Source organism: Vicugna pacos, chromosome 18 (genome assembly GCF_048564905.1).
Source record: "Vicugna pacos chromosome 18, VicPac4, whole genome shotgun sequence".
Lineage (NCBI taxonomy): Eukaryota > Metazoa > Chordata > Mammalia > Artiodactyla > Camelidae > Vicugna > Vicugna pacos.
In genome coordinates this window covers 41,346,822-41,370,276 of record NC_133004.1, presented here as the reverse complement: position 1 = coordinate 41,370,276, position 23,455 = coordinate 41,346,822, and the positions used below count along the sequence as shown (strand labels likewise).

General features: G+C 48.8%; 3 protein-coding genes and 1 long non-coding RNA gene across 12 annotated transcripts in view; 2 read left to right on the top strand and 2 right to left on the bottom strand.

Annotated features, from left to right (window-relative positions):
- Nucleotides 1-56: 56 nt before the first annotated feature.
- On the bottom strand, nt 57-5,582 carry GAL3ST4 (galactose-3-O-sulfotransferase 4). Its single transcript, XM_006219493.4, has 4 exons — nt 5,511-5,582; nt 4,231-4,543; nt 3,746-4,049; nt 57-1,503 (listed from the first exon to the last, which is right to left on the bottom strand). The coding sequence occupies exons 2-4, from the start codon at nt 4,353-4,355 to the stop codon at nt 472-474; spliced, it is 1,461 nt and encodes a 486-aa protein (XP_006219555.2). The 5' UTR covers nt 4,356-4,543; nt 5,511-5,582; the 3' UTR covers nt 57-471.
- On the top strand, nt 4,583-6,374 carry LOC140687151 (uncharacterized). The gene is made up of 2 exons (XR_012061296.1): nt 4,583-4,798; nt 5,805-6,374. It is a non-coding gene; the product is annotated as an uncharacterized lncRNA (long non-coding RNA).
- Nucleotides 6,214-14,214, bottom strand: GPC2 (glypican 2). 2 transcript variants are annotated; one of them, XM_072943236.1, is made up of 13 exons: nt 14,125-14,214; nt 13,837-14,035; nt 13,634-13,740; nt 12,353-12,551; nt 11,530-11,688; nt 10,935-11,257; nt 10,050-10,130; nt 9,122-9,284; nt 8,738-8,868; nt 8,356-8,505; nt 8,127-8,266; nt 7,850-8,025; nt 6,214-7,108 (listed from the first exon to the last, which is right to left on the bottom strand). In XM_072943236.1, exons 3-13 carry the CDS (start codon nt 13,706-13,708, stop codon nt 6,861-6,863), a joined length of 1,845 nt encoding a protein of 614 aa, XP_072799337.1. In that variant the 5' UTR covers nt 13,709-13,740; nt 13,837-14,035; nt 14,125-14,214; the 3' UTR covers nt 6,214-6,860. The 2 variants fall into 2 exon arrangements, with proteins under 2 accessions (XP_072799337.1, XP_072799338.1); XM_072943237.1 differs by lacking the exons at nt 13,634-13,740; nt 13,837-14,035; nt 14,125-14,214 and adding an exon at nt 12,637-13,026.
- Nucleotides 12,733-23,455, top strand: part of STAG3 (STAG3 cohesin complex component) — a 25,858-nt gene continuing 15,135 nt past the window's right edge. The window contains exons 1-9 of one of the 8 annotated variants that reach the window (XM_072943229.1): nt 13,226-13,394; nt 13,652-13,761; nt 14,107-14,289; nt 15,468-15,570; nt 16,078-16,200; nt 19,679-19,775; nt 20,536-20,612; nt 20,899-21,103; nt 21,522-21,673. In XM_072943229.1, coding sequence (XP_072799330.1) covers nt 14,117-14,289; nt 15,468-15,570; nt 16,078-16,200; nt 19,679-19,775; nt 20,536-20,612; nt 20,899-21,103; nt 21,522-21,673 — 930 coding nt within the window. In that variant the 5' untranslated portion in view covers nt 13,226-13,394; nt 13,652-13,761; nt 14,107-14,116. Of the gene's footprint in view, nt 12,750-13,225; nt 13,395-13,651; nt 13,762-13,960; nt 13,979-14,106; nt 14,290-14,331; nt 14,409-14,616; nt 14,699-14,802; nt 14,819-15,467; nt 15,571-16,077; nt 16,201-19,678; nt 19,776-20,535; nt 20,613-20,898; nt 21,104-21,521; nt 21,674-23,455 lie in introns of those variants that run through there. The other 7 variants (XM_072943230.1, XM_072943228.1, XM_072943232.1 and 4 more) reach the window with 7 other exon arrangements.

The window sequence follows — 23,455 nt, the reverse complement described above, 5'->3', positions numbered from 1 at the left end:
CCGTTTTTCCCAGAAAGATGCTCATCCCCTTCCCTTTCGGCCCCACATAAAGCAGATTGAAGTTTCGAATTATTTATTCATTCAACAAACATTTTAAAGTGGAATGACCGTGGCCCAGTAAAAAATATTTCATGGAGAAATGGACGCATTATTCCAACCCATTGTGTCCCAAACTTTCTCTGTCGTACTCTGTGGTTTGCATCTCCAGGGGGCCCTTCCTGAGTACTCTTTGGACCTGCCAGGAGGCTGGAAAGGGGAAGGGGCAAAATTGGGGATGATGCTGATAGGACTGAGAATCCTTGGCACAGGCTGGAGGACATGGGGCCCTCATTCGTTTAAAGTTCCAGTCATCCTCTAGGGAGCAGACATGCTTTCTGAGGGAAACAGAAGTGGCATCTGGCTGCCCCACACTCATCACATGTACCCTTGTGGCTGAGCTGCTCTTTAGACTAAGACTTAGTGGTCTGATGCCTAGTGGGAGGGTAGCCTTGAAGTCTTGAGGGGCAGAGAGACTGTTGGGGGGAACTGCTTGGCGTCTAGCTTGTCCTTGTACTGTAGCTCAGGGGTAGCCAGGCGCTCACACTCCTGCTGGTCTTGGAGGCTCAGTCCACTCCGAAGCACATAGCCTAAAACCTTACCTGACCCAAACTGGAAAGGGCGGAATCTCCGGTCAGTGATGTATTTGGGGTCTAAAGCCTCACCTCCAACCAGACAATGTTTAGCCAGGGCTTCTCGGCGAGCCCGGAGCTCCACCACAGCTCTGTCCAACCGGCTCTGGCCGTATTGCTTTATCCGTGCCCACAGACTCTGGTTGAAGTGAACATAGAGAGCCCAGTCCAGGTTGTTCCAGGCTCGGGCGCGTGCAGTCAACTGCCTGTCCTCAGCAGTCAGTCCACCGTTGCTGGCAGGTTCTCTGTCCTGCCCACCTCCAGCCTGGGCATTGTGCATAAAGCCCACCACATCATCTAGACCCCAGCACAGGGCATCTGCCAGCAGGACCAGTGACTCATCAAAGTACTCAGCCACCAAGACCAGGTCAAAGACAGAATCCAGCCAGGCCAGACTCCACTGGAGGAAGGATGAAGACCCCAAATCTAAAGAGGCAGAGCTGGACATCTGGCTACGACCACCAGCAACAGTGGGAATAGGATGAAAGAGAGCATTGGGATCCAGGGTGTGGGCCCGAGGGCCAGTGCCAGAAGGCAAGACATGCAGCTTTGGGGGGTTGGGGTCTTGAGGGGGTTGAGGATTCCCTCTTTTGGTCCTCATCTCTGGGGGGAAGGGAAGGCCAAAATCAAACCATAGCAAGTTGCGTGCGTAGTGGTCCCCACGGGCCCCAGGCCTGTAGAAGGCTCGAGGATTGGCCAGGAAGGCAGCCAAGGATGGTGCTTTGCGGAAAGCTGACGAGGTGGATTTATAGTAGGAGAAGGCTGAGCGGGCCAGAGCCGCTGGGTCTCGGACAATGGAAAAGAAGAAGCTGTCAGAAGGCATAACCTGAAGTACCTGCAGAGGAGAGGAAACAGGGAGAGAGAACTAAGCCAGGAAGAAACTAAGAGCAAACCCAATGCCCGCTGATCCCCTGGCCTCCTCCAACCTCCTTCTGACAGCTCTGCTGGGAACCCTAGCTTCCTTCACTAGCTGCACAGATCTTGGGTAAGATACGTAACATCTCTGAGACTCAGTTTGCTCACCTGCAAAATGGAGATCTTCATGCCTTTCTTCCCATGTGATTACAGAGGTTACAAGAGAAAAAGATGTGAAGGAACCTGAAAGATGGGAAGCTCCTGGAGAACACTGCTTTCCTCAGGGCTTTCTGTCGGCCTTGGTCAGTAAAACCTCTATGAATCAAACTTTGTGTTCACTTCCCCAACAGAAACCTAGTAAGTGCCTACCGTGGGCCTCTTGGTCACAGCTCCAAGAGAGGAACTGGCCTCAAGTCTCCTCAGGGGCATCACTGGCAGTAAATAGGGAGGAGACGGACAACCATAATGCTGGCGTCAAGCGGGCACTCCAAGCCCAGATGGCCAAAGGACAGGGCATCTGTGGGGCTTCTGGGCATCTTGGAGATAAACAGTCACTCCTGAAATGGGCACTGGGGAGCCATGGCCACTCAATAGGGTGCTACTCTGAGGCCTGGGACATGTGATCCGACTTCTGGCAAGAAGGAAGGTGAGGACTGGGCTCAGGTGGGGCCTGCAGGCAGATCCATATCAAAACCCATATCTGGGCCTCCCTGAAGTGTTCCTGTATCTGAACGCAACTTCCATCTTTGAACCTGAATCCCTGACAAGTCTTCCAACGTGCTCTGCAGATGTGGGCATGCCTGCAGGGCAGAGCCTGTGAACTGTGTGCCTCTCTGAAGGCCTAGGGGAACAGTGCAGAGAACAGCCGGCACAATCAGATGGACCTGGAATAAAATCTCAATTCGGCCATTTACAAACAGTGCAACTTTGGGCAGGTTATTGAACTTCTCAGAGCCTTTAGTCCTTCATCGATAAAGCTAGGTTATCACTTACCTTGAAGAATGTGGGTGTGTGTGGAACATGGGAGGTATTCAGTGAATGATTGTGACAATGAAGGTCATCATCATAAACCCCTGGAAACCTGCCCCAGTGATCGCTGTCCTCGCCTCACTCCCCCCCATGCCCCTTGCTGCCCATTAGATCACAGTCATGCTGCTCAGCTGCCTCCTCCATCTCCAGCTTCAGCAGGAGTGTCTTCCTAGCCACCTACACACACACACACACACACACAACCCACTACCACCAGCACTGCTGCCACCACCATGTCTTTGAGATGTTTTGCTGTAAGAGCTCCTAATATTCTCCTTACTACAAAGTCACGTCCACGCTTTCCTATAAAACCCAACTCTCCAGAAAGCCCTACTTAATTTGATGGATACTGGAACTCCCCGCATGTCCAAATACAAACGCACATATGCCACGGAAGGCACTTTGACTTTGGAGCAGCTGGGCCTGGGTTCAAATCCTAGCTCTGCCACTTTTTGTTAACAGAGGCCAGTCACTCAGCCTCTCTGAGATTCGACCTCCTCATCTGTGTAGTGGAGACGCTCATCATGCCTTCCCGGCAAGGAGCTGGTAAGATGACCACCCAGCACTCTGGAAGTATTAGATGAAAGTTCACTCTTCCCCTGTGTGTTTTCATTTGCACATTGATTTTCTTCCTCCCAGAGCTCTCAGGTTCCTGTGTGTGTGTGTATGACATGTGAGTGCATGTGTTCATCCCCGCCTTTAGAACTGAGGCCCCCAGGGCCAGGGGAGGGGAAGTTGGGACTGAGCTAGGGCTTGGCATATAGCTGATTCTCAAAATCTCCTAGACTTGCTGACGGGAGTGAGATGAAAGCGGGTCAGCAGGCAGTGACTGAGAAGGGGCCCTGGTAGTGTCAGTGGAAGGGGCCAGGGAGGGCCGGGGCACCTGGAGGGAGAGTTTTTTGGGGGGTCAGAGTTGGCAGGGGACTGATGCCAGCAGAATAAATTGGTCAAGGAAAGAGACTGGAGGAAGCTCCTGATGGAGAGGGCAGGGCTTCAGCTGTCATGTAATACTGAGGAAGGGACAGCTGAGCAGAGGGGAACAGGATTCTCACCTTTGTGGTCCCCATGCCCAACCTTTGGGAAGGGTGATGTCTAGAGAACCCCCAGGCCTGGGGCTTCTTCCCCTGGTGGTCTTGGTCATGGGCCTGAGCCCATTTCTCTCCAGTCCCACCCACCCCCTCTACACCCCTCACCTCTTTCAGGTTGAACCTCATGTGATGACAGAGGATGTGGAAGGGAGGCTGGGTGTCTCCACCCTGAGGGCGGTAGCCTTTGACCCGCGAGGCCTGGAAAAGCCTGGGGTAGCCAAACTGGTAGCGGGCGGGGAGGGCAAAGCGTAGCCCATGTCTGTCCCCATAGCGATGAAGCAGGCTCAGCACAGAGCTGCTCCCGGATTTATGCGTCTTCAGGAACACCAGTCGCTGCCGTGGTGGGCAGGGCGGAGCAGCTGATCCAGAGGATGAGGTCCAGGACTGTCGGAGGTGCAGCCCAGGGAGCCTGGGGGAGAAACGGGAGGGGAAGTGTCCTGTCCTGTACCAGCAGGTGGATGGGCATCTTGTGGAGCAAGGACAGAGGGCACGGAGCATCCTCTGAGTCCCCAAGAGTCACAGCCCCAAGTGGGATGGGGAGGAGAAAGTGGGGGGCATCTGTGGGGCATTGGGACAAGATGCGAACTCACCTCCTCTGGAAGGGACCCCCCCAGAGCTGGAGGGCAAATCCGATGGTCGTGAAGACTCCCAGAGCCACCCCCAGGCTCCGAGGCCCCCAGAGGCGCATGGTCCTGGTAGGAGACAGAGGGCCCATGTGGCACAGGGAAGGGTGACACTAGAGAGGGACAGGGCAAGGGCCAGGCACGGAGGCAGAGACAGCTTGAGACAGCCGTGCAGCTGCGGAAGGCACCAGTTCGAGATCGAGGGGTCATTCCCCAGGCCTGCTTGCAGCCCCAGTTGAGTCTGCCCCCTGAGTTAGCAGATTTTTGCCTCTGTCAGCGTCTAGAAGGGAAATGAGGGAGAAGGAGGGGAGTCTAAGGAGAGGGCAGAGCCTTCTTGCTCACTGCTGCGGCAGCTGAGACCTCACTCCGGGCAGGGGGGTGGCAGCGGGGGGTGGGGAGCCTTTTCTACACCCAGATCCTCTAAGTGCCTCATTCTGAGGCTGAGAGGGACAGCTGTGAGGAGGGAATCAAGGCCAGACAGGACACTGGCTCAGGAACCTAGGGAGGCGAGATTGAAGGAGCAACTTTGTAAAGAGTAAGTCGACCATCTCTTCTAAACTCAGGCATCCTTTCCCTCTCAGCACCAGGCAGACCCCAGTATGTGAGGGGCTGGGGGGATGTGGGGTTACTATGAAGCCCAGATTCCCAGACATACCCCTCCCACACCCCCGTTCCCACTTTTTAACCCCATCAGTGCACCCAGAGGGGATTGAGAGGGTGGGGCTGGAGAGAGAGAAACTCTGCGACACAGTGATAAAAATTCGAAAGCTGAATTTCGGAATTCCTTTCCGGGCCCCAGCTTCCCAATCAGCTAGAAGTCTGGACCTGCTCCTTCAAATTACAACCCATAGCCGTGGGGCACAGCCCCTCCAACAAGCCCTGACAGCCCCCTTCCAGGACGAGCCCTGGAGTGACCCCGGCAGAGAACCCACAGTTGCTACCTAGAAACCCGCCCCCTCTGGCATTGTCTCCAATTCCCTCCCCCCCAACCCGGCCCCCAGGATCCAGCCCTGCACTGGACTCTGTCCCATGTTCAGATTTCTTCTATTCCTTTCATACATCTCTGTCTCCTCCCATTACTCCGGATTCCAGCCCGCTGTCCCTTCCAGCTTTGGTGACTGCTCAGTCCGTCACCAGTCTGGGGTTGGCTCCCTCCAAGGCTCTCTCTGTGATACCCCCCAAGTCTCCTCCCAGAAATTCTAGAGTCCCTCCACTGGCCAAAGTCTCGGCTTCACTTGCCCACTCACCAAGTCACCTGAGAAGCAGCAGGGAAATCGGGATCTGGCCGGCCCGCCTGCCCCAGCCACCGCCCGGTTCTCCGCTCGGCTCAACTTTCCCCATAAACTTTCTCAGCGCCCAGGCTCCTCCCCCTCCCTCCCTTTGTCCCGCCAGTCTCCGTAGCTGATTCGGCTTTGATCGCGTCTCTGGGTCTCACCCTCCCTGCATCTTTCCCTCTCTGCCAGAGCACCCAGCCGGCCCTTAGAAGACACAATTTCTACCCTCCTTTTTCACTTAGGAATCAATTCTACCTTTTCTCTCAGCTTTCTGCGGAACAAAAGACTTATTCAGGCAACAGAAAGAAAGGAGGAAGAAAGGAGAAACAGACGAAGAGTTGAAAGCAGACATTGTCAAGGACGCAAGAAGGTAGCCAGAGGCTGACAGTGAGAACGGGGCTGCCACCCTGAAGGCAGAGGGCAATGGGGTGGTAATAGTAATGATGCCTCAAGTCTAAGAGAACTTTGCCAGTCCCCACACTTCTCCCCATTTTGCAGATGAAATTGCTCAGACCCAGAGGGTGGCCAACTTGCCCAAACTCAGTTCCAGGGGACAGGTTCCAACAGAGGTTGAGAAGCAGGCAGAAAATGAGCTGCTGGTCAGTGACTCCAGGGCTTGTGCCAGGAGCCAGGGCTCAGAGAGGGATGCTGAAGATACAGAAAGTCACACATAAGGTCCAACAACTTAGCTGTTTATTTATAGACTCAACACTGAGTAGAACACTGAAGCATGAAATGGGGAAGCTTGTGAAAGATGTGGTGGATGGCAGAGCCATGAGATGAACTTTATTTTTTTCTTTTTTGGTATTTTAGTTTAAGAAAGTGATACTGAAAAAGCTCAGTAGAACCTAGGCCCATAGATCCTGACATCCTATTCATATACACCCCAGTCCCCTGCTCTGCACCCCATCAGCACCCAGCTTTTTTTGTCTATTTCTGAGACTGGGTGCCCCACCCATCCCCACTTCCAACTTCCTTTCACCCCCCCCCCCCACCAACTGCAACTCTAAAACTCCTCCCTTTCTCCTTGTTGGGGCTGACCACCAGCCCAATCATAGAGGCTGGGTTGGAGAGACCACACCTCCTTCCTAAATAAATACCCTCAGCCCCTCCCCCCTAGATATTAAATGAAAAAATAAATATTGTGAACCCCCCCCAATGCACCAATGGGAATCTCCTGGATTTGGGGCCCCAGCCATTCACCCAAAAAGTCCCTTCTCTATTCTTTCTGCAGCCCCCTTCGATTCCTCCCCTGACCCAGCTGGGTCAGAGGAAGAGGAGAAGGGCCATGAACCCTTCTGATGCTAGGGCACCCCTCCCCCGTTATCGAGGTCCAAGCAGGGCCAGGGCGGAGAGGAAGAGAATGAGGATGGGTTGGGTGTGAAAACCAACAGACGTCCCCCCAGTCCTGCTTCTGTCCTGGTTGTGGCGGATAATCACACCTCCTCCTTTGCCCCCAGTACCATCCCTTCGAGGAGGGCGAGGAGGCCGGGCTGGGGGGGCCACAGCCGCTGCCCCAGCCATCCAGTCATCTGCATAGTGCTGTCCCTCTCCAGAGCCGCTAGCGTCATCTGCAGGGAAAGGGAGGATCAGAAACAGACAGGGATGGGGAAGAGAGGTAGCAGGAGACAGGGAGAGAGAAAGAGACAGGTAGGAAGAGAACTCGAGATAAAACAAGTGAAAGAGAGACTCGAGAAAGAGTGAGGGGGGAGTTTGGGAGGAGGGAGAAAGTAAGTGACAGCAAGGCAAGGAGAGGGCGACGCGATCAGACAGACATGGGAATGAGAGAAGGCAATGAGAGACAGGAAGAGACAATGAGACAGAGACAGAAAAGAGAGAGACAGACAGATTGGGGAGACAGGATAAACAGGAAAAGATAGAAAACAGACATACACAGAAGCAGCGAGCAGACGGGAAGAAGGGTGGGGGAGGACAAAGAGAGACAGAGACAGACAGTCGGAGAGAAGAAAACGATGAATGTCCGTGCGTGCTTCTCTGGAAAACTCTACCCAAGGCATCCGCCCCGACCCTACCCAGTCTCTCCCAGCCCACTGCCCACTCTCAGGAGCTTCCCACGCTCTGTGAGAATGTTTTAGTGTCTCCCCCATGGGGCTGTGAACTCAAGAATAGAGACCCTTTCTTTAGTCTTCTCCCACCTTTGAGGTAAGCGCTCAACATAAGCGTGTAAAGTGAACGAATGAATGAATGAATGGTAACTGAGAGGTGCGAGGGGAAGGACTCAGAAGGCAGGGGGCGGGGCTGCGGGTTGGCCCGGGTCCAATCGCGGAAAGCCGCGAGGAGCGAGGTCTCACCCCAGTCCTCCAGCTCCAGGTCGCGTCCCAGGGCCGCTGCCTTCATCCTGGTGGTGGCCGCCCGGAGCTGCAGCCGCCGCCTCCGCGCCTGGAGGTCGGGCTTCGAGGCTTCCGCATCCAGCTCTGGGTTGTCGAGCTGCTCGGCCTGGGAGGCCCCGACCACGGGCGACAAGTACCTGCGAGCAGAGCAGCCCCGAAGGCTCCCGCCCCGCCCCGGAGTCCGCCACGCCCGGCCGCCCGCCCGCCTCCGCCGCCGCCGCCGCCGTCGGGCTCTCACCGGCCTCGCCCAGCTCCGGTCCAGCAGGGCGCCGCCTCCTGCGAGATGTCCGCAGCCATGCGGGGGTCCCCGCACACCGTCAAGGGCAGCCCGGCCCAGAAGCCCCTCACCCGGCCCAGCCGCTCGCGGAGCTCCCACACCTGAGCGCAGAGAGCCGAGCGGAGCTGGAGCGCGCGCCCCCAGGCGCCGCGCCCGCGCCCCCGCTTCCGCAGCGCCGGCGCCCACTCACCAGCCGGGGCAGGCTTGCGCCCGCAGCCGTCGTGGGCCGCTCCTCCTCCGCCGCCGCAGCCGACCAGAGCCGGCCCACCTCCTCCCGGGGGGCTGGGGCTCGGCGGGCGCGGGCCGACGCCGGCTGGGGACCCCCACACTCTTGGAACACCTGCGGCACGGGGACGAGACCCCACACAGCCATCCCCCAGTGAAACCCATGCTCCGACACCCCCATCTCCCCTGGCACCCCGGATTTTCCAGAGACCCTACAGTGTCTCCCTGACAACCCACACTGTCCCCTCAACCCAGGCTCTCTCCTTTACCCTTTTCTCTAGAGCAGACACGCCCCCCCCGCCCCCCACCCCCCGTCGACATTCCCACCCTTATCATGGCCTCTGTACCTGGGCTGACACTCCCACACTGTTTTCTTGTAGATGCATCAAACCCTCTGAAATCTTCACCCCGATGGACTGGGCGGCTAGCTCAAAGGAAAAGGGGCCCTGGAGCTTCTCAGCCAGGAACAGGAGACCATCTTGAAAGAGAGGAAGAAAGAGAAAGGGTGAAATGAGGGGACATCCAGGGGGGATATTCACTGAACTAGGATGTTCCCACAAATCCTCAGCTGGGCCTTGGAGGGAAGCAGCAGGTCTTAGATGGGGGAAACTCACATGAGAAAAGACCCCCCGCCATCCTCTCCCCTCAATATGGCTTAAAACTCTCTCCCCAGGTCACCCTGCCCACCCCCTACACAGACAGCCCTCCCAGGCTTTCCTGAATCCCCTCACCCAGATAGGCCCCCCAGTCAGGATCCAGTCCCTGGCTGCCGATACAGCCTTGGGCCACGTTGAGGCAGAAACCCCGGCAGGGTGGCAGCGAGGGGACACCCTGACAAAGGGGGCAGCCTGTCAGACGCATCACAGCCCGCCTGCAGCCTTCGGACATCGGCATCTGAGGGCAGAGAGTAGGGCTGTGTCATCCCCAAACACCATGGCTGCCCTCAGCCAAGCCCGGTGCTGGGCACGGAGAGAAATCAAATACTCCACCCCACCTTTGTGTAGAGCTGGGTGTGAATGTCTAGGGTTGATGATCCCACATGGCAGCAGGTAAGACCCCAAGACTGCCCATATCTGAGGAGGGAGGGTCCTAGGGGCCAGGTTGTACATAAGGTTTCTTGGGAGAAATGGAATTCGAGGGCACTGGGGGGAGGGAGGCGTCTGAGAAAAGGTTCAAGGACAAGATGAGCTCATCAGGGTTGGGGAGGGAGGAGACTGAGGATGCAGGAAGTAAGGCTAGGAGGTCAGGGAGAGAATGTGCAGTTGAGAGAGGGCTTTGAAGGCTAAGTCAGGAATCTGGCCTCTGGTAGCAGGGAGGAGGGAGCCACTGAGGGGTCCTGGAGGAAACCAGGAGGGCCAGTACTCCAATCTCAGAGATGCGATAGAGATGAGCAGGACCCCAGAGGTTGGCAGTGGGTATAAGTCATCAGAGAGCAGGAGAGGGTACCAGAGGTGAGAGGAGGTCATAGGTTATGACACAAGGGAGACTTTGGCTTTCCTGATTTACCTGGGATGTCAGGCCTCGAGGCTGAAACTGGAGGCTAATATGGGAAGGTCCCTGGCTTTTCCTGCCAGCTGGCACCTGACTCTTCTTCGTGAGGCCTCTCCTACTTCTGCCTCTCCCTCCCTGGGCCCTGCCCATACTCAGGCCCCCTCTAACCTTAAGTGTTTCGCTGACCACATCTCTTCCGGTCTCCAGGCCCTGAATAAAGGCCCGGGCAGCCACCATGGCCCGGGTTATCTGGGGGAGGGAAAAGAAGGTGAGAAAAACCACAGGATCATCAAGGGTCAGTCAAGACTGGGGCCAAGAGACTGCACCAAGGGGACGAGCAGTGGGGGTGAGGTTTGTGGGGTTATCTTGGGGTGCTTAGGAGTGTTAGATGCTAGTTCCAGAGGCTCCAAGGAATCATAGGCTAGAAGGATAAAGAGGAGCTGGGTTTGGGAAGAGATGGAGGGACTGGATTTTACAATCAGAACAAAAACTGAACTTGAGGCCAGAAGACCTGGGTGTGAGACACAGCTCTACTAACACTTATGGGCTGTAAGACCTGAACCTCTGGGAGGTTTGGTTTTCTCATCTGTAAAATAAGCAGGAATGCTTATATCTACCTCATAGATGATAATTAAATGAGATACTATAAATGAAAGTTGTCCTCAAATAACAAGTGTCCAATTCACGGTTATTTGAACCAGAGGAAGTCAAGGTATTAGGATTATGGAGGAGTTGGCAGAAAGGTAGTTGGGGGCCAAGAGCAGGTGAGTGGGTCAGGGATTTGTGTGAAACTAGGACACAGAATGAGAGTGGCAGGGGTGTGTGGGGGGCAGCCAATTAAGGAGACCAAGGAGCATTGGGTCAGGCAGAGGTGACTAGGGCTCAAGGTAGGGGTCATCAGGTCAGAGATGGCTGCCATGCAGGATAGGAGGGTCACCAAGTCAGGGGTGAGTGGGGCATGATAAGAGGGTCATTGGGTTGGAGGTGTGTGGTGCACAGTTCAGAGGTCACTAGGTCAGAGGTGGCTGAAGCTCAGGCCTTGGGGTCCCTCACCTGCTGGCGGAGGCGGCGGGGTGAGTCCCCAAAAGGCTTCAGAGAATCGTCAGCAGAGGAGGCGAGGCGTGTGAGGCAGAACAGGTAGTCGGGGGAGAAGATGTACTGTGGGTGCAGCAGAGGGAACATTTTCTCCAGGAGCTGAGCCCAGAAATCCACCAAGGCATCATCTAACCCCTCACCGGACCTCTCATAGTAGTTCCGTAGCCGAGAGAACAGGCCACTGAACAAGGGGGTGTGCTGGGCATATAGGCGGCCAAAGGAGCGGTGAAAGAGCAGAGCCAGGGAGTGCTCGGATGATGAGAGCATCTCCCGGAAGACCTCTGTGGCAAGTGCAGAGAAAGGGGTGTGAGGTGGGGTGAGGCCAGAGAAGGATGGAAAAGTGAAAGGGCAGAGGGAGGAAGAGATGGGGTTGGGGAGAGAAGAGAAAAGACAAATGAGTTAGAAATTAAGCAACTCTCCGAGGTCAGGTCGAGGGTGAGGATGTGGAGGCTAAGCCAATGCCGGAGGCCTTAGGGATGGAGTAGGATACTTGCTGGGGTCATGAACACAGAGAGGAGGGGTGAGGCCAGGTTTGGGGACCCCAGGTCCTCACCATCAAATTTTCTGTGCCGGGCAGCCAGTGTGTGAACCAAGAAAGAGCCACTCTCTTCCACCAGGCCACGGAAAGTAGCCTCAGTCTCCCAGGTCAGCCTCTGCTCTATCTCACTGGAACAGCAGGTGTACTCCTGGGGACAGATCCGGAGGTGCTCACCTGGACAGAGGAGACATGAAGGAATGGTGGGAAGTGATGTCGTGAAATTCTTTCTCCTGCTGATCTCTAGGGGCTACCCATTCTTTTGCTCCTGTCTGGTCTCTTTTCTATTGTCTGCCACCTCATTCCCACCTGGCTCTACCCCCTCCTAACTGTCCGCTCACCCATCCCAAGTCCACTGCCATTGGCCATGGAATCAAATAGGAATGGGCCAATTTTGTGGTCAGAGAGTCCTCAGGTAACCTTCCCTAACATCACCCACCCCGGGCCTCTGAGGACTTACAGGACAGCTTCAATGGGAAGAATGGGGGTTTGGAGGGGTGGGGTTATGTGGTAAGAAAAGAAAGTATTATCACAGAAGGGGCTCATAGAGATAGAGAGGGGAACAAATTGGACTGTGAAGAAAGAAAGGCAGACGGGGTGCTAATTACTAGAAAGGGATCCCCGGCGTGGGGGTGGAGTAAGAGAGCTATTATGTGAACAGGAGTGTTATTGTGACCCTGGTAAAGAAGTTCAGGAGGAGAAGAGACACTATTACTCTGAGATGAAAAGATGATTATAACAGCCACTCTGAAAAGGAAGAGAGTTATTGTGAGATGGGGAGGACCCGCCCCCACCCCCCCTCCCTCGCCCCCAATTCTCTAGTCTTTCTCTTTCTCCTCACCTGAGATCAGGGCGGGAGGGAGTAGGCTTAAGCTATATCCCCGGGCACCCAGGATCTGCCGGGTCTCAGTGCAACTCCGGGTAACCTTTGCCTCGATACCGGGTCCAGGACCAGGACCAGGACACAGAGGCAACAGCAGAAGCAGAAGAGATCGCAGCGCGTACATAGCTGCTGCCACCTTGGGACGGCAAAGCGGGTCCTAAGGAGGAAAGAAGAGCGGCCCGAACTCGGGAAGCCAGTTCTCTGCCGCGGGACAGCCCCGCCAGCCAGAGAAAGAGCGCGACCTCCGAAAACTGAACACGGAGCACGATAGCTGGACCAGGAGGCATCTGCCGAGACAATGGGAGCGGGTAGCTGGACAGTGGGCGGGGCCCAAGGCGGGGCCCTGCCAATGATGGTAAGAAGTCAGCCTCAGGGGCGGAGTCAAGGGAGAAATTAAGCCAATGTCCTGGGGAAGCTCAGCAGTGGGGCGGGGCTCGGACGGACTAAGGAGGTTGGTCGGGGAGGGGCGAGGCCTTCCTCAGGGGCGTGGCGATCCGATTCCAAAGGCGGGGTCTGGGTGGAATCCAGCCTATGGCAGTTGATAAATCGGATTAAAGGAGCTACTACTAGTCTAGTGTGAAGCCTGGCCAATGGAGGGGAAAATTGGGGGCAGAGAGGCGGGGCAGGGGCTGGGGCCGGGGCGGGGCTGAGCTAACGCGGGCAACCGGCGCGCCTGAGCCCACGTGACAGAGCGGAACATTTGAAAGCTCGTGGCCGCACGAGGCTGCCGGGGCGGCGTGACTGGAACGTGGTGAGCACGAGCTCGCACACGCCCAAGCCTCGCGACAATTACCAGCCCTGCGAGGAGCCGTTGGGCTCGCGCCTGCGCATAACGCGCCTCGCGCCTTCCCGCGTTTTTCTGGTTTTTTCTGCCACCAGAAGGGAAGAGGAGGGCGCCGGTGCCGGACGGGGTCGGTTGACCTCAGAGACCTGAGGGACCGGAGGCGGTGACTTTTCCTCAACGCTTCTCAGCCAGAAGTCGCAGTTCTAGGCTCAGGCAGTGAGGCTCCTCTTTGACCCAAGCATTCGCCCTCTCCCACCCCGCGGCCCGGTTCTGAGAGAGGGCCCTCCCGCCTCCATGCCTCAGTCGCCGCCTCCGCAGAGGCCAGTTCTCCCAGCCCTGGCTCTGGGAGGCTGATGGTCGCTCTCCTGAGTGGTTAGACGTCCCCTTAACCCAAAGATATGTAGCCCGGGGAGGGGGCAGGGATACCCCCTTCTGGAAAAGGGAAGAACACGCACTTTGCTTGACTCTTTCAGCACTTCCGGCCCGGTTCTGATGGCGCCTCCACACCCAACTCCTTCAGCTTGTCCCATTCGTCCCAGTCCTTGGGGAGTCAGGTTCTAGCCTGGTAGAAATGGAAGTTTAGGTGCTTTTTTTTTTTTTTCGTTTTCGTTTTCGTTTTCGTTTTTTTTGTTTCTAACGTATCAGCTGGTTTCCTTACACGGGCGATTGATGCTTCCGAAGCCTTGGGGCCGGGATTTGTTTGAAGCTGCCCTGGTGTGGGCCTTGCTGCGTGCTTGGAGAGCGACTCCAGATGCGAGGTCGGCGTCGGGGGCGGTTGTGCCTTTAACCTGATGCCTTAGGTCAGGACTCGCTCTGTCTTAGTTTTTGTGTCCCCCGCTGAGTTTCAGAGCAGTTCCCTTAGAAAGAAAAGGGGTTGTCAGGGCTGGGGCTGTGGTGGGGCAGGAAACCTTCCGTCTCTCTTCCGCAGCTCGTCCACCATGCCCACCCTGCGGTCGTCCTCTTCCCAGCTCCATAGCTCTTCCTCCCCGAGCAGCGTGTCCTCCCCACTGCACAGGATTGTGGCGGGTGGACCAAGGGGCTTGTCTGCGTCTTCTAGTTCGTCTGTCACTGTGCCTTGTGATGACAGAGACTTGGACCAGGCTTCAGACGGGTGAGTGGAGTCGGCGAGGAATTGTTGAAATCGACCGCTTTCTCCTGCATCATCCGCGATTTCCCACATGTCCTTTTACCGCAGGGATAGTGACATGCGTATGACTCTGAAAAGATGAGGTGCTATACTTCAGAACAGTGACACCCCTGCCTCCAGCTCTTCTGGCTGGTTTTTGACTGCCCTACATACTGGAGGCATCAAAAATAATACATGTTGTTGGGAATGCGTCACGTAATTTGTCTAAACTTTTCCTGAACACATTTGTATGTTCATCACCTATAACCTTTGGTGGGGGCCCAGAGATGGAAGAAAGGGAAAAGTGAAGAGTTCTTTATTTGTTGCCTGGCAACTAGTATCAACTTTTCAGTTGGTGTTCTGGAGTTCCTATATTTGGGGATTTTATAAACAGGTCCTTATCTGTTATCACTTACGATACTTAACGATATTTATGATAGCTTATTCTATGATGGTTATGAGTATATCTTGGTTCTTTTAAAAACTTTCTAGGGAAACTATCATCTCATACAAGGTCTGATTTATTCTCTGGTAATTTTTTTTATTGAGGTATAGTTGATGTACAGTATTATGTGTCAGATGGACCACGTAGCGATTCACAGTTTTTAAAGTTATACTTCATTTATAGTTAGGAAATTTTAATTAATATCGTCTAAATCATTTCAGTTTCTATCAGTGTTGCTGTTTGGGACCAGATTCTGTCTATGTTATAAATTCAATTCTAATCAATAAGACATGTGAATTTATTTCAAGGGTTGAAATTTAACTCCAGGCACGGCACTTGTTAATCTCCTCTTTGTGTATAAGTAATACATGACTTCCTGATTCATGCTGATTTTTCTCTACACAGCAGTGGTCTCCCTGCCTGCTTACATGAATATCTTTTGATTCTCTTATTCAGAGAGGGTATTAGGAAAAGGTTGATCTTCACCTACCTCAGTTTCTTGTTCTTCATTTCCAGTGCTTTATTCAAGTGAAAGTTTTTCTTTAAGACATTTTCCCTACTTCCTGGCAACAGTAAGCTCATCTCTTCTTAAAATCTAAATCCTTTTTTCTCATGGACAGGGTATACAGTTAGAGACAAAGAGAAATTATAATTGATGTGCTGTTTTATATATAGGGACTGGGGTATTATATCTAAGCAGAACCACATCCCCTCATAGGGATAGTGAATCTTTGTCAGCTGATGAAGGCAGTGACTTCGAAGACAACTTGAGACGAAATGTGAAGAAGAGAGCGGCAAAACGACCACTCAGAACAACCCCAGTGAGTCAGTCAGTTTTGTTTTGAACCCTGTCTGGGAAACAGCAAAAGAAAACCTAGAAGAGACTCGGGTGATATGCTTGATGGAAGGACAAGGCTTACAGAGCGTTAGGGGTCAGAAGTAGGAAAAAGGTAAATTTTGAAGAGAAAAGAATAAGAAAAGGGAGTATCAGGATATAGAGGAAAAGGAATGGGACTAGGGGACTTTTAAAAGGAGAAGAGATTAGTAGTAAAGTTCACGATATAAAAATGAGTTATTTCTTTTTTTATTGAAGTTTACTTGATTTACAGTGTTGTGTCTCATGTACAGCATAGTGACTTAATTATACACATATATATATTCTTTTTCATTATAGGTTTTTTAAAATAAATCAGTTATTTCTAATCTGAGTAACTCAAGCTCTGCTATGGAATTGGCAGCTTAAACCTTTCTGTGTGATAATTAGGAGACCAAGTGTTAATGTCACTATCACTTTTAAAAAAAATTCATGATCTCTTTATACTTACTAGGTGGCAAAACATCCAAAGAAGGGGGCCCGAATGGTACATGTTCATGGCCAGAGAGAGTCAGAGTCAGAGCCACCGGCTAGTGATCTCTTTGATGCTGTGAAAGCTGCCAAAAGTGACATGCAGGTAAAACAGTATCTCACCTCTTGTTTCTTCATACCATCTCTTCCCTTGTAGGGTGGAAAGATAAGGATGTGTGTTTCCAAACTTGATTTAATGTAGGTATTTTAGTGAACATAACCTATATCAGGAAAGGCAGATTAATACCATGGAGTGAATCCTTGGAGTGATATACAGGGAAGCTTGCCTGAGAGGGAATGTTTCTTTCCTTAAAGTATCACAGAACAGTATCGATTTTGCCTTTATTGATTGATGGGAGGAGGCAAGGAGAGGCATTGGATAATTTAGAGAAGGTTGGATATGGGTGGCTGCTTGTTCACCCTTGTCACTTTTTAGTTCCACTTTGACAATTATACCTAATTCTTCTTCCTTCCCCACATTTATTTTTCCTCTCCTTACATTCTTTTTTTAAATTTTATTGTAATTCTGTTATCATCTAAAAATGTGTAAGGCTTATGTGTATTTAAATTTTTTTCAGTGATCACCCAGACCTCTAGCCCCAGCTTGAGAAATGAAACATTAATAGTGCTGTAGAGACCCTTGTATATCTTCCCTCCAACCTACTCCCACAGTCCCCTCAGCACCCAGAGATAACCACTAGAATGAATTTTGTGTTACCAATCATTTCCTTGTGACTCATTATGGTTTTATCACCAAAGAATGTGTTCCTTAACTTAAATGAACCATTCTTTTTATAATCTTCCATAATTTAATTTCAGTTTGAGATTTACCAATATTTATGTGTAATGTAGATTTTTATAGTTTTTAGAAAAGTTTAACATTTTCAAACATACAGAGTTTTTCTGTATTTTGTTACTGATTTCTGACCTTATTGCACTGTAGTCAGAAAATGTGGCCTTTGAAACTTATGACCTAGAATTTAGTCAGTTCCAAGACTGTTATACATGTGCTTGAAGAGGATGTGTGTTCTGCAGTTTTTGGGTACAGTGTTCTCTTGGATGAGATTAAAAAGTGTTAAATGTGATACTACTTTGATATTTCTACTGGTTTGGATGTGGGTTTTTTGTTTGGTCTTTTTGATCTAGCAGTTACAGAGAGAGGTGTTTTAAAATCCATGAAGGTGACTTTTCAGTTACTCCTTTTGTATTCATTCCTATCTTTACCTTAAACATTTTGAGTCTTTGTTTCCTGGTAAATTGAATCTTTTGTTATATATTAACACTCCCTTATCTTCAGACTTTAAAACAAAAAAAATTATTTTATGTTAATACACCTGCACTGGCTTTATTTTTGCTTAGTATTTGCCTTGTATCTTTTTCTGTCCTTTTAGTTTCAGTGTTTTGTTGGAGTTTGTCTCTTGCATACAGCATATATCTGTATTACGTTTCTTAATCCAGTCTGCCACTCTTTCCTTTATAAAGAGTTTAATACATTTACGCTTATTGTCACTACTGATATAATTCAGTTTATTTCTACTATTTTATGTTTTTTAAAAATCTTGCCATTTTTGTTTCTTTTTCCCCTTTGCTTGCTTGCTTTTGAATTTCTAACTCCTCTGAGAACCTAAACACATTTTAATTCCAGTTGCACCTTCCAACTTACATACTGTTCATTGTGCAGTTTTAGTTCTGTCCTTTCCTCCTCTCCAAACAAATTAGACATCATTGTTTTAAATAATGTTTGTTTATACTTACCTGCATTTTTATAATTTTCTTTGTTCATCATTTCTTTTCAAATCTCAGATCTTCCACCCAGAATCATTCTCTTGCTGTCCAAAGTTTATCCTTTAAAATTCCCTTTAGAGTTTATTAACAAACTCATTTTTTGCTTGTATAAAATGTTTTTTTACCTTTGTTCTTTTAAGATTGTTTGCTGAGTATCAAATTCTAAGATGACTTTTTTTCTCTCAGCATATTAAGAAGATTATTCCACTGCCTTCTAACTTCCTGTATTGCTACTGAAAGTCAGCTATTAGTCTTAGTGCTGTCTAATACAATAATTTATAATGATGGAGATGTCTGTGTCACTGTTGTCAGGTACAGTATCCGCTAGCCACATGTGGATTTTTGAAATGTGGCTTATGTGGCTGAGGAACTACATTTTTAACGTTTATTTGATTGAATTTTAATAACCACATATGATAAGGGGCTAATGTATTTGTACAGATCTGACTTGTAAATGTTCTTGTTTGTAAATGTTGGATGCATATCCTTTGTAAATGATTTCTTTTTGCTTTGACTGTTTTCAAGACTTTTTTTTTGCTTTTGTGTTCTGATGTTTTATAGGATGTTTTTAGGTGTAAATTTCTTTTTTATTTTTTATTCTTGAGATCCATCAGGTTCCAGGCTCTGGAACCTGAAGGATTGGTGTCTTACAACAACTATGGAAAATTATTTTAAAATATTGCCTCTTTCTCATTTTGTTATCCATTTCTGGAATTCAGATAGACATTGTCATAAGTTCTCACTCTATTCTCCATGTCTTAAAAGCTCTTTTGTTATTTCTGTTAGTTTCTCTGGGCTGCATTTTGGTTAATTTCTTTGACTTAACCTTCCAGTTCACTCATCTTATGTTCTGCTGTTTCCAGTCTGCTTTTAATTCATTCGTTGAAGTTTCATATTTTGTTTATTATATTTTCTACTGTTACAAATTTTGTTCAGTCCTATTCCAAAATTAATTGTTCTTTGCTTCTACTTTTAAGCTTCTCTTTTATTTACTTAATCATAGAAACAATAATCTTACAGTCTGTGATAACTTCAGTGTCTAAAGCCTGTGAGTATAATTCTGCTGTCTGTTTTTCTGCTAATTCTTGCTTTCAGTGCCTTGTTTCTTTACTAGGTTTTATTATGAGCTGCTCATTTTCCATGGAGCTCTTATATGTTGGGATTCTTTGGGGCCTGGGTTGAAGGTGGGTTATTAAAAGGGGAAACCTACATTTGCTTCTGTTGGTTGAATGGGGATACTCCAGAATCACTTTTAATTAAATTCTCTGATTGAAATTATTTTGATTGTGTAGGTAATGTGAATCTGGACTGCAAATACAGACCTGAGAGCTGGCTTATGCTTATGAATTCTCAAGGGACAGTTCTTTTTTTCTCTCTATCTGACACTGAGGTCATAACAAGTTAGTTTTCTTGCTGTCCCCTCTGACTTTTAGGTTTATTTCTCATTCTTGCTTTCATGAGGATGTGACTCTTTGCAGGAGCCTCCTTTGGACTACTTTGATTGGAAGCCCTTTAGGCCCTATCTCTTATGCTCTACATTCCATGCAGACATCTGGACAGAAAGTCAGGGTTCCCAGGGTTTAATAGAACCCTCAGCAGAAGTCATCTTGCTTATCTCCCAGAATTGCTACCTTCACTTCATTTTTGGGTTAATGGAATTCTACCTTTTATTCTAGTTCACAGTATATTTTAAAAGATATACTTTAATCAGAAGTTTAGATACTGCAGTTGGGAAGAATATATGAATTTTTAGTTTGTCACATTGCCAGATACAGAAATCATCCACATTGTTTTCCTAGTCTTTGGTAGATGAGTGGCTGGATAGCTACAAGCAAGACCAGGATGCAGGATTCCTGGAGCTCATTAACTTTTTCATCCGATCTTGTGGCTGTAAAGGTGAGGAAACTCCTACCTCTTTCTGATCTCCATCCTTTTGTTCCTATATTATAAAACTTTTCCTTCATTTAGATGAGTAGGACTAGGCATTTCCTAAATAAAAGGAGATAATAAAGCATAAGAAAAGTTTCACTTATTTAACTAGTATTGACTACATTGTTGATGTAGTAAGTAGGGAAGAAATCCAGTAAGGAGCTCCATTGGTTTGGAGGCAAGACCCTTTGGGGAAAAATAAATAATCATGCTAATGTGATGGTATGATGTTTACAAATTTGGAAATGGACCATCAGACTTTTAGCCTTCCTTTCTCTACATGAAATAATCTTTTATTTTCTTATTCCTTATTAGCCACTTAATCTCATATTTCTCTACTGAAGCTATCGACCCCCAGGTTCTCAGAGGCCATGACCTAATTTACTGGGGCAGATAGTCTTACAAGACTGCAGGTTGTATTCCATGAATCCAAAATCTGGTGTAATTTTCTTGCTTTCTTTTCTTGTTTGTTTGGATTTTTTAAACTGTAGTTTTCCGCTGCTTGATTCCCTTGGGTTTTCTTTTTTCTTTCTTTTTTTTCCTCTTGGGTTTTCTAGAGAGGTTGCTTTATAGCAGATACTCAGTTAGGTGGTAGCAGATTTATGACTAGGATGCAGGCCTTCTGATTCCCCACCTCAGCTCTTTTCAGTATATTCTCTAGCTCATCTTCAAATGTATATGTAAATGTTATTCTCCTTCTAAATACCTCATCTATTGCATTCCTCAGGCACTGTGACCCCTGAGATGTTCAAGAAGATGTCCAACTCAGAAATCATCCGGCACCTAACAGAACAGTTCAATGAGGTGGAAGAAGACAATCCAGGATCCTCTTGCCACTCTTATTTCAAAATACAAGGCCATTAACCCCCTTCTTTCTGATTGTGGGAAATAAAATAGCTTTTAGAAGGGGGAGTTTAATTTCTTGGGAGCAAAAGGGACCTATATGCATTATCTGAATATGCCTCTAGAGTTGAGAATGAGGTGTAACAGAGACACATTTTTCCTGTACTGTTGGGTTTTGTCATCCAGTGCCTATGACTTCATAGACCTGGTAATAACTTTCCCATTCTTTTCATAAATCCTTCTGTAGGACTCAGGAGACTATCCTCTGACAGCTCCAGGCCCATCCTGGAAGAAGTTTCAGGGAAGCTTCTGTGAATTCGTGAAGACATTGGTCTATCAGTGCCAGTACAGCCTCCTCTATGATGGCTTCCCCATGGACAACCTTATCTCTTTGCTCACTGGCCTCTCAGACTCCCAGGTCCGTGCCTTCCGTCACACTAGCACCCTGGCTGGTAAGCAGTCATTTTGCTCTGTAAATGTTCTCCTGGGGGTTGGTAGAACTTTCCTTTGTTCTCCAGTCCTGGATCTTCTTTCCTACTAATATTTTAGCTCTTTACTTCAAGGTCGTGGTGCTTTTATTCTGAACCTCCATCCAGTTTCTCACTAGTGGGATTATAAAAAGGGGTGGATCACAGTGATAATTTCTAGCCTTAACACATTTCTCATAGCTCATCACTGGGAGCATGCTAAGGCTTGAAAGAAGCCCAAGAGAGTTAGGCAGAGAAAAAGTCTACTCCAGAGCAGTGAGTCTTAGGACTTAAGGGTCACCTTTTTCTAGCTTTTCTTTTTCACTGCCCTTTTTTACTTCTTTTTTGAACCTACACTCTCCCTCTGACAAGTAATGATTTCCTTATTTTTACTGACTCAAAGCCATGAAGCTAATGACCTCCCTGGTAAGAGTTGCCCTCCAACTGAGTCTGCACAAAGACAACAATCAGCGTCAGTATGAGGCTGAACGCAACAAGGGCCCGGGACAGAGAGCACCTGAGCGACTGGAGAGCCTTCTGGAGAAACGCAAAGAGGTGAGAGGTATTCCCTGCCTCTCCCCACCTCTCTCCTAGCTTCCATCCACTGCTGCTGCAGCCTCTCGTCAGTCTCAGGCCCTTCTCTACTAAGCACAGGCAGCCTTTCAGATCGTGAATGGTGGAGTTTGGCAATAGTTTAATAGACCCATCCTGGCAGAGGTCATTACATGCCCGTCTTGTTTCTTGGATGTGGACTCAGTAAATTATTTCTAGCTTTGAGTACATTTTAGAGTTCTCTATAATCTGCTTTTGCTCAGTTTCCATTGTCTACATTTATTATCACAAATGTTTAAGTGTTGTGCCTGCATCTCAGGCAGGGAGTTAAGTGTTGGCTTTCTTGTCAAGTGTGGAGTATGCAGGTTGCCACAGGGGTGCTGAAGGCCAGCCACTAGTGAGGGAGGCCAATTTTTGGAATGGCAGGAACATGGGCCTTCAGTCACTCCTGGGTTTAAACTCTATTCCACTTAACTCCTAGCTCCATGGCCTTATGTAACCTCTCAGCTTCAGTTTCCCTTCCTTTAAAAAGGGCACAATTTGTCTTTTTATGAACATTAAATGAGATGATGAGTAAATTGCCTAACCAGGCACCATAATAGGTATTTGCTTTGTTTCCCTTTAAACTTGTAAACCCCTGAGGATGTAAACCCCAACAAAATCTCTTACACTCATTACATCTTCAAACAGCTGTGTCTGTCATGAGACCAACATTGATTGCCCCCCATTCCCTCTTAGTATCTGAGACCTGCCCCACTGTGAGGTTGGCAGGACTCACCATGTCTGACTGTTGTCCCAGCTCTCACCAAAGCTCTTTTCCGTGCTAAATCACTAGAGAAGGAAATGTTCTCCTGCCCTGATTCTCTTTCGCTATGTTCACCATCAGTGTGATCTTAAACCTTATGGCATTAGGTCTGTCTCAAATCTTATATACACTAGCGTTAATCTCTTATGGACTTCTTTGGGCTCTTACTTCATCAGTTATTTCACTTTTTGTCTTTAGTCTCTCCCTCCCCACTCTGTTCTTCTCTCCACTTATAAATGTATATAATGTCTTGAATCTTTCTTGAAAATTTTTTTTATTTTTGTTGCAGTGTAGTCAGTTTACAATGTTGTGCTTTCCTTCACTTCTCCTCTATGAGCTACTCCATTTCTATCCTTTTTGGTATTTCCTTACTTCCTTAATATCCATCTGAATCCTTTTTGCTGCCTAGCTTCTATCCCCATTTTTTCTTTCAAATTATTCTCTCCAAACCAGTGACTTAATGCCTACAGAGAATGGCCTTTCCTCAAGCTCCCTTTTCCAGACTTCTGTAGAATTTGGTACTGCTGATCTGCCTTTCCTCCTTCTTCTCTCTCCTTCGTTTTCTTTTAAATATGAAAATTTTCAAACATTCAGAAAAATACACCGGTGGAATGAACACCACATACACATTATCTAGGTTTAACAACTAGTATTCACTACATTTGCTTCATCTATTTTTTTCTATTTTGTAGTAAATTATGGGCATACTGTATTTCAATCTAAAGACTTAAGTATGTCCTCTAAAAAAAAATGTTCCTACATAATCCCAATACCGTTTTCATATACAAAAGTACTAACAGTGATTCCCTAATATTTTCTAATCCCAATTCATATTAAAAAATTTCCATTTGTCCCCCAAATGCCTTTTATATTTGATTAGTTCCAACCAGGATTTAATTAAGGATTGTGTATTACATTTGGTTGTGTGTTTCTTAAGTCTCTGTCAATCTTATACAGAATCTCTGCTCTGCCCCATTTTC

Coding starts and splice junctions, on each gene's coding strand:
- GAL3ST4 (XM_006219493.4), bottom strand. CDS start 4,355: ATGGGCCCTCTGTCTCCTACCAGGACCATGCGCCTCTGGGGGCCTCGG. Junction 4,050..4,230: donor GGGGGTCCCTTCCAGAGGAG/GTGAGTTCGCAT, acceptor TTTCTCCCCCAG/GCTCCCTGGGCTGCACCTCC. Junction 1,504..3,745: donor TGAGGTTCAACCTGAAAGAG/GTGAGGGGTGTA, acceptor TCTCCTCTGCAG/GTACTTCAGGTTATGCCTTC.
- GPC2 (XM_072943236.1), bottom strand. CDS start 13,708: ATGGGACAAGCTGAAGGAGTTGGGTGTGGAGGCGCCATCAGAACCGGG. Junction 12,552..13,633: donor TGCTGAAAGAGTCAAGCAAA/GTGCGTGTTCTT, acceptor TTTCCTCCTTAG/GACCCGCTTTGCCGTCCCAA. Junction 10,131..10,934: donor CCCGCCGCCTCCGCCAGCAG/GTGAGGGACCCC, acceptor TCCCTCCCCCAG/ATAACCCGGGCCATGGTGGC.